The sequence below is a fragment of the Solanum lycopersicum genome, chromosome 10 (genome assembly GCF_036512215.1).
Source record: "Solanum lycopersicum chromosome 10, SLM_r2.1".
In the NCBI taxonomy this organism is placed as follows: Eukaryota; Viridiplantae; Streptophyta; class Magnoliopsida; order Solanales; family Solanaceae; genus Solanum; species Solanum lycopersicum.
Window position 1 is genome coordinate 54,385,943 of NC_090809.1, and position 9,398 is coordinate 54,395,340.

The following is a 9,398-nucleotide window of genomic DNA, read 5'->3' on the forward strand; positions in this document are numbered from 1 at the left end:
ACACTTGATCTTTCAAAGTGATATTGAGATGTGTCATGAAAATATGAAGAATTCTAAAACATGACAATGTACTTATAATGAAATTAATGAAGTACATATAAATGATTACTCCATTCCTTGAAAAGAATGTGACTTGTGATGAGTATCGTGAATTCTCGACCATTCTATATGAGAATGAGTCAAGATGTGATAAAAATTTGTGGGTTGGATATATGCACAACTCACCTTTATGGAAGGTTTGAAAAAAAATTATATATGCCACATCTCATCTCTACAGGAGCTTCGAGAGAAATAAATAAATTTTATTTGACATGAACGGCCAATGATCGTGTACATTTATACGTCATGAATATTATGATATGTTTGTTATGAACTACCGAAAGGGCAATAAGAATGAAATAATTCTTGCCTATAAAGGTTGTGGCCATGATCAAATACATTGTGTGACAATACAAATTTGTCATTGATTGTGTACCTATGTCACAACAAAAGAAAAGCAAGAAACATGTGTTGCTCATAATAATTTTAACCATGACAATAATGATATAATTTATCCTTGAGGAGATGTTCAACATATAGATGGTGTCATGGAATATGTGATAGTACACAAAATTAATTGCAAGCTCTAACAAGTTGTGCTATTATCAGAGGAATAATATTGGGATTGTAGTAAGTCTCAAAAGAAACTTTTTAAATTTTGGATGAATTGAGAATAAATATTGAGACTATAAATCACTACAACCGAAGAGGGTTATAGATATTTATGTAAAAGATTACCCCACTTTTCCTCTTGTTTTTTCCATACAAACATGTACATGCTGATGAAATCACATGTAAAAGTAAATTATAAGTGTACTAAAATAAAGATCAATTGGGTTGACCATTCCGGTTAAATGTGATGCAAACGTGATTGAGAATTTAGGTGATTTATATGATGAAGAAATAAAGATTCTTCAAGAATTCTCTTGTGTTGTTTGTTCTCCTCATAATATGATCATTGTACCAGCTAAGGTTGGGATTATAATTTCCTGAAGTTTTTGGGACATATAAAAAGGTGGATATGGGCTCATTCACCTGTCATGTAGATCATTTGCAACTATGTGACAAATGCATCTATGCAAGATAAGGTTGTTTGCTTGAATTGTTAAATTAAGAGAACAATTCCAAATTATGAAACTATAATGATAATGCTGGTTGATTTAGCAGAAATTGTATGCCTTCAATTATAGCTAAATCATGGTTATGAGAACAAAACTCCCAAATAAGATGTGGTATGAGATAATTTTATTTAACATGTAGCAACACATGTATGCATAAAATCAACAAGGTTTTCCCATTAAAATTGATTCAGGGTCAGGAACCATATAATTTTCATCTAAAATGTTGAATGTGCGGTTATGATTTTAATTTCTCCACCACGCACAAAGATGAACTTCAAAATAAGGTTAGAATGAATGTTAGATTTTCTAACATTAGGGGGAGAGATGATTGACAACTGAAAATTATGTGTGAGGTTAATTATGAATTATCTATTTCCTCGTTAAATAAATATGTGAACTTAAAGTTCAAGAGATAATTCAGTTGCATAATGTTGCAAATCAGTTGCCAGATGAATGCACTTACCCTATGATATAATTCAGCTGCAAATGTTAAAATGTGAAGTCCTTGAAGGACAAAGTCTATGATACGCCAGAAGCATAATAGACCAATCGATTCCAGATATAAAATTTCTTAAAGAAGAGAAGAACAAATATCAATATGGTCATATAATGAGGCAAGTGCTATAAAAGAGCGACATAACACTTCATACAACCTTGGAAAAGGTTCAGGTACCTGAAAAATGAGAAAAACTGAAGAGATCTCGATAAGTTATGTCATATTAAAATTAATATCAAATAACTGTCGACGGTATCTTTTATATGAGGTAGCGCTCAATGATATAAATTGTGACGAGGATCTTGAATTCAAATCTGTCATATAGTGTGGACAGATAAAAGGTTGGCCAAATAAAATGCATGATTCAAGTATATTGTTTCATTTACAAAAGTGACGTTTTGGACAGATAGTCCATAAATCAAGCTATAATGTCAGTGGGGTATAAATAAATTATTATGCAATTGTATAATCGTAAGATATCAAATACGGTTTATGCCTTCGGGCATAAAGATCTGTTGCAAAAATTCTGACATTTTTGGAAATATTTTTCTCCTATGATGAATGCAATGAAGTTTGTTTTGATCTAGAAACATACGAAAAACTTGAATGCATGTAGCGAATATTTGTAATGTCTAGCTAGACAACGAAGGTTATATGAAAATCCTTGAACCAATCGAGGTGTCTGAAGCATATAAGAGTTTGAAAGAAACTTTTTCAATAAAGCTTCAAGAATCCTTATATGGATTGAAATAGTCAAGGAGGAAAAGGATACAAAAGAATGACACTAATTGTCCTTGTATTTAACGAAAAAGTCTTGGTAAGACAAAATTTTGTCTTTACCTACTGATTGATAATTTGACAGATGAAATATTTGTTTATCAGTGCACATACACAGATATATTTTGATGCATTTTATATGGATAAATCACATTCATTGAGTACCCCAATGATTATGAGATCGCTTGACATAAATGATGATTCAGTTTGATCTCAAAAGAAGGATGAAGAGCTTCTTGGTAATGAAACTCCATATCTTGGTGTAATCAGAGCACTAGTGCATCTTACTACAATATATGGCCAGATGTTTGTTTTGCAGTAAATTTACAGGCAAGATTCAGTTTCTCCGCGATAAAAGAATATTGAAATGGTGTTGAGCACATGATTGAATATCCTCGAAGCACCATAGTTATGGGTTTATTCTATTCCGAGGAATCCAAGACAAAATTGATTGGTTACGCAGATGCAGAATATTTATCTGATCCGCATAAAGCTCTTCTCAAGCACGCTTTATGTTTGCATGTGGAGGCACAATAATATCCTGGCGATCAATGAAGCAAATGTTGCTATGCAGAAATAAAAGTCCTCGATGAAGCAAGTCGAAAGTGTGTTTGGTTGACATAAATGATACATCATACTCAGGAAATGTGTGGTTTTTCATTGAAAAAGAATATACCAACCACAATGTACAAAGATCGAAGACATAATTGCAAGAAATTAAGTGATGTTTTAATCAGGGGAGTACAATACGCGTTGCACTCTTTTTCCCTTGACCGAGGTTTTTTCCCACTGGGTTTTCCTGGCAAGGTTTTTAATGAGGCAACAAATAATGCTTATCAAAAGATATGTTTACTCTTTTTCCTTCACTAGGATTTTTTCCCACATGGTTTTTTCTAGTAAGGTTTTAACGAGGCACAATATCTATGGATATCCAATTGGGGTGTTATAAATCCATTGAATGAGTAGATAGTCAATAAAGTAAGTACATGAACAACTATCCATATTCACTAGGTTTCATGAATCTTTTTGGATAAGAATGTATCTATTTATTATGGTATACTTAATATGGTGACTTTTGGAGTGATTTATCAATCTATAAATAGGGTTGTTCTTTCACTATTGTATGATATGCACATGAGACTTATATTCACTTGAATTAGAAGAAATTTTCTCTTCTTCTATCTACTTCTCTTGTCTTCTTCTCCTTATGATTATATTTTTATGAGCTTGATTTTATAACAAATTGAAATTAAATTAGTATATACTAGATAATATATTTTTTAAAATAATATATTACATTTAAAAAGAATCATGAATATTAGATGTTAGAATTAATGAAATTATATGTAACAAAATAATATGTTAATTGAAAAGTAATGAAAGTAATAATAAAATATTGAAAAAGTGAAATAGAGAGTGTGAATAGTAGTTATCCAAATTTGAAAAACTACTATTCTACCTCTCTATAAATAGAAAATAAAGGGTGATTAAGAGGTGGGTTAGAGAGAGTCCAAATATAGAGAATGGAGAGTCAAATAGAGGTGGGTTGGAAATGCTCGTAGTCCGGACAAGCCAAAAGTGTCCAAGTATTTAGCAGAGTATCAAAGAGGACATTTAACATATGAAGAAAAAATTAATGGAATAATCTCTGGACAACTCCACTCGAAAACATTTTAGTTCAATGTCTTCTTATAGTTGGTACATTTGTAATTCTTTCTCATGACTCTACTTTGCAGAAATTACAAGCACATCATATATCAAGTAAAAATGAAAAAGAAATTTTACATCAAAGCTCAGCAGAATAAGACAATTACTTTACATCTAGTTATAATAAACTCAGAACTAGAGGCAGGTATAAAATGTAGATGCTGTCCATCTATGATGCTCAACTACCTTCTGAATCTTGCAATATGAAATTGCAACTCCAGCACTGAATAAACCATCAAACCATATCTTCTCTTTATTACAATAAATTGATAAAAGAATTTCACAGTGAAAAACTGTTGAGCTACAATTTTAATTTGGATGAATTATGCATTAGTTGTTAATGGTGGTACACTTGGAGATATCTGGATATCTTTGAACAGCAAAGCTCATATTCTATCTCCATACATGCCTTAGACGATCCAACCCAGCTTATTTCTTGTTATACCATGAAAGTCGAACATGTCCAGCTGAACCATGAGGATCACCTTACACATACATAACTATCAGGTTCCACAACTTCGCTATTATTATTGTTCTGAAAGTTCTCTAACTTCCAACGACTATTGCAATACTTCAGTCCTCCACAATTTAGCAAAATTAATATCAATGCACAATGATGACAAAAACAAACAATAAATTCATCCTTCACCTGAGGCAGCAAGCATATTTAGTATATGATTTTGTCTTCCTTTCATATAGCTCATCTGTCCATTATTAGTCAATGGATCTGCTGTTAGGACCCATTTCATTTTGATTCCTGACCATCCCAGAAGTTAAGAATTAAGAGCAAGTGATTTCTCGATATTTAGTCGTAATCTTTATACTTCAAATATGAGGAAACTTACAAAGGATTATGGTTACTCTTCCAGATGAGTTAGTTCTTGTTATCTTGGTGTGCTTCAAGCAGCACTAGTTACTATCGTGTCCAACAGATGTTACATTGGATTGCCAGAGTTTCTTCTTTTATCTCCTATTATTCCTCCTATCTCTCTGCCATCATGTTTCACTGCCAGTAGAACTCTCCTTACATTGCTCATTAAGCCCAAGCATTTCAAAGTCATGTCCCAGCCCTCTCTCTCCATTGTCACTTCACATATAAGAATTTGGTTCATCCCACCTCAAGTCCAACAGAAAAATTAAGAGCTTCAATGAAAACTGAGATTTCTCTTAGGTAGCTCTTTCTTGAGATGGAAGAGGCACTCTTCTGCCGTAGAAGTTCCTTGTTTAGCTTAATGTCAATTTGATCAATATTTTTGGTTTCCTTGTCCTGGAATATTTGGATTTGAAAAGGTTTCCTTGGTTTCCTCAGCATTCTACTGCCCTAATTGCTCTGCCGCTGCACATTCAAGAAACAAGTCTACAATGATGCATGGTCTTTCAACAATCTAACTTGAGCTGCAAACTTGTAGCATCACTCCCATGTATGAGCCCCCTTGGACATCATAACTGTGCTTACAGTATGCACCAAATCATAAAGAAGCCATCTTGAACATCATAACTGCACTTACAGTATACTCTAATCATTTTAGATATGTATCATACAAAATGGAAATCAACAAGGACCCTCACAGTTTGTGCCACACCTCATAAACCATTTCTTTTAACTAAATGAATCCATGAGAAGAAGAACGTAGCTTATTTTTCTACTATTGCCTTTATCTCATCTAGTGATATCTACCAAACTATGTCCTATGTCTTTCTTTAATCCCTTCTCTTTTATCCGTTCCCTCAACATCTCAATTTCATTCCACATACCATTCCTCGCATACATGTTAGATAGCAGAACATAAACCCCGTCATTTTGAGGGTCTAACTCTAGTGCCCTTTGAGCAGCTAATTTACCTAGTTCGACATTGTCAAAGTTATGGCACGCACTAAGCAAGGCCCCCCACATGGTAACAGTGAAATTATCATTCTCTTTGTAAGATAAGTCGTTGATTAAGCTCCATGCTCTATCCAACTCACCTGCACGACACAGTAAATCAATCACACAACTATAGTGCTCAGGACTGGGTTCCAAACTGTAATTAGATGTCATTGATTCGAAGTACTGCATTCCAAGATTTACATGGCCAGTGTGACTACAAGCGGAGAGAACAGTCAATAATGCTACACCATCTGGTTTGATTCCTTCCATTACCATGTCATCAAACAGATTAATCGCTTCTTCAAATTTCCCATTCCTTCCGCAAACACTGAGCATTGATGTCCACAGAACAACATCCCTCTTTCTTTCTCCATATCTAAAGCCAACCATATCGAATACATGCCTAGCCTTCTCCACTGACCCACATTTGCCATACATATCAATCAACAAGCTTTGCAGGAACTCATTGGATTCCATGTCATGAACTTTTCGAATTACACATCCATGAATCTGCTTTCCCAATTCAAATGCAGAGAGCCCAACACAAGCACGCAAAGCAGCTGAAAAAGTGAAATCATCCAAACATAAATTTAAACATGGCATCTTCCTAACCAATGCCATTCCCTCCATCCACATCTTAGCTTCAGCATAACCTGAAAGAATTACATTCACGCAAACTGTATTCTTCAAAGGAATTTCATCGAACAGCTTAGCTGCATTCTTGATACACAACGACTTCGCATACAAATCCACTAAAGCAGACCCCACATAAACACTAGAAAACCAACCCGATTTCCGCACAAGGGTATGAATCATTCGCCCAAATTTCACATCTTTCACAGCAGATGAAGCTGTAATGGAGCTACACAACGTGTATGAATCAATGCCAATACCACCAAAATGCATGAAAGAGAATGTACGAAGAGCAAGAGAATGAAACCCATTTTGGGAAAAATGGGAAAGAATTGAATTTAAGAGCAAAGGGTTTGTGGGTTTGAGGAATTTGAAGAAGTTGGTGAAGTTCTGTACATGGTTGTTTTTGTTGTTGTTGGGAAGTGAAGTTGCAAGTTTGAACTGAAAATTAGTGGAGATGAAGATTAACCCAGTTCTAATTAGATGTGCTTGAAATACTTTAATGGCTCTGAGATTCTTTGAGTTGCAACAATGGTGGAAAATGTTAGTGATGGAAGAGGAATTTGGGCCTGTTTCGAACTGCGATTGAGTAAACATACCTGAATCATGTCAGTTGACAGTTGTAAATTTACTTCATTACTAAACTACTTTTAAAGAAAATGAAAATACTTAGATACAACAATAGATGGAATTGCAGATAATTATTAATTTAAATAATTTTTAGCAAGACATAAAAGGATAACAGTATATATGTAGGGAAAATGTCCAAGTAACCTTTCAACCTATATCCGAAATTTCAGAAGGTCCTATTAGCTTCTGAACTTATTTTATAAGTAATTTTTTTTACCCTTTTTAGCCTACGTGGCACAAGTTTAAAAAAAAAAGTCAACCATCGTTGGGCCCACAAGATAGTGTCACGTAGGTCGAAAAAATAATTAATAAAATAAGTTCAGGACTAATAGGACCTTAATATAGTATAAGTGTGTCTCTGAGATTTCGGGCATAAGTTGAGGGGATACTTGTGCATTATCCCTAATATTTATAAAAATTATGTGATTTAAGCAGACTTCTACTTCTTAATTAGTCATCATAGTTATAATTTGCTATAATAATCACTTGCGACTAATATAAAATATTAATTACATGGACTGACTTTGAGTTTGTATAATTAGTCACATTTGTATGTCGCCACATTTGTATAATTGCAACTAACAATTCTTCGCTTGATTTGTATTTGTATACGATGCTTTGTGTTTATATATGACCAGTTTTATCATCATATAAATTCAATCTTTTATGTATAACTTTTTAAAGTTTGTATAAATGTGTAGTTTTTTTATTTTTATAACATAATATATCTAATGTAATTTGTATAATATAATTTATATAACTTTTAAAGTTCATATATTTATGTTTGAATCAATTCATTATTTTGAGTTTTATCATATTTATATAATTCCAGACTTTTTTTTTATTATAAATTTTCCATATCTATTTCCATTAAAGAGCATTCAAAAGGATGAGGGCATGGACCTTACCTCACTGCAGCAAATTAAAGAAAGATTGTTCACAAGATAACAATCTTCAAGGAAGAATTTACCCTATACAAACTCTTCCTTAGACTTACAAATAGTTTAACTTACAAAAAAAATTAACCTTATCAAACTTCCTTCTAATACTAGGGAGTTGATATTTATCTAGTTGAAAGGGTCTCTTTAATCCTTTCGAAAGTTGCTGAAAAGAATAGTAAAAGTTACTCATTCCACTTGAGGATGTCATTTTTACTAATAAATCAGCCATTTGGTTGGTCTCTTGAAACAACGGTGTGTTTGTGTTTCATCTATGTCCATGTTGAGCTTTTTTTCCCTTATGATCGCTTTGAGTTTGAGGTTGTTAGCAATAATCATAGAGTCCATCTCGAAGTACAATCTGTTGATATTGTTTTGATTGCACCATTAAACACCATATCTAATAGCTTGGCTTCTGCTTAATTGTTACTTTCACAAAAGATTTGTTAGTGAAAAATTTATAAGATAATAATATTGCAGGATTACAATTGAAAATAAAATGAAGAAATTAATCTCTTTAGGCTGAGGCGCGGATATCTCGTTCTCTTTAAGGAGATTCAAGCCCACTGCAACAAATGTTTTCACCGGTCCAGCAATAGTCCTCTTTGACTTGTCCCCTCCAGAATACAACAACCTTCACAAAGTATAACTCAACAACTCTGGACAAGAGCTGAGTCCAAAGCTCCACGAAAAAGAACACATCCCTTCTACTAATAAGAACTCTCTTTTACACTAACTCTTTCACTCTTTGTTTTCTCTCCTGTTTTGTTTTGTATGTACCAAACCAAATAAAAAACTTACTCTAGTGCAAAGAAAGCAGACCCCACATAAACACATGCAAACATAAAGCGTTAATATTGTTTTGATTGCACCATTAAACACCATATATAATAGCTTGTCTTCTGCTGGATTGTTACTTTCACAAAAGATTGGAATTAACCTCTGTAATTACAAGATCTCCAACTGCATCTCTAATGATACCCCCAATTCCAGCTCGGTTATTGCTGCTTAAGAAACTACCATCACTATTGAGTTTGAGTCTTCCTTCAGTCGGGTTTTTTCAGACAATGACCTTACAACTCACCACTGGTTTCATTTTTTCCACAGTTTGAGAAATGTGTAGCCATGTGTAGTTGTCAAAGTTGCCATCTTGTGTAAGTTTCTAGAAAGCATAATCCTTTTCATCAGGT

General features: G+C 33.5%; 1 protein-coding gene across 2 annotated transcripts; it reads right to left on the minus strand.

The window, feature by feature from the left end:
* Positions 1-4,053: 4,053 nt before the first annotated feature.
* Positions 4,054-7,330, minus strand: LOC104649620 (putative pentatricopeptide repeat-containing protein At3g23330). Of its 2 annotated transcripts, XM_069290335.1 has the most exons (3): positions 4,986-7,330; positions 4,790-4,897; positions 4,281-4,625 (listed from the first exon to the last, which is right to left on the minus strand). In XM_069290335.1, exon 1 carries the CDS (start codon positions 7,235-7,237, stop codon positions 5,801-5,803), a length of 1,437 nt encoding a protein of 478 aa, XP_069146436.1. In that variant the 5' UTR covers positions 7,238-7,330; the 3' UTR covers positions 4,281-4,625; positions 4,790-4,897; positions 4,986-5,800. The 2 variants fall into 2 exon arrangements, with proteins under 2 accessions (XP_069146435.1, XP_069146436.1); XM_069290334.1 differs by having other exon boundaries at positions 4,054-4,897.
* Positions 7,331-9,398: the final 2,068 nt, after the last annotated feature.

Bases quoted from the DNA above. Each gene is read 5' to 3' on its own strand.
- LOC104649620 (XM_069290334.1), bottom strand. From the start codon at position 7,237: ATGTTTACTCAATCGCAGTTCGAAACAGGCCCAAATTCCTCTTCCATC.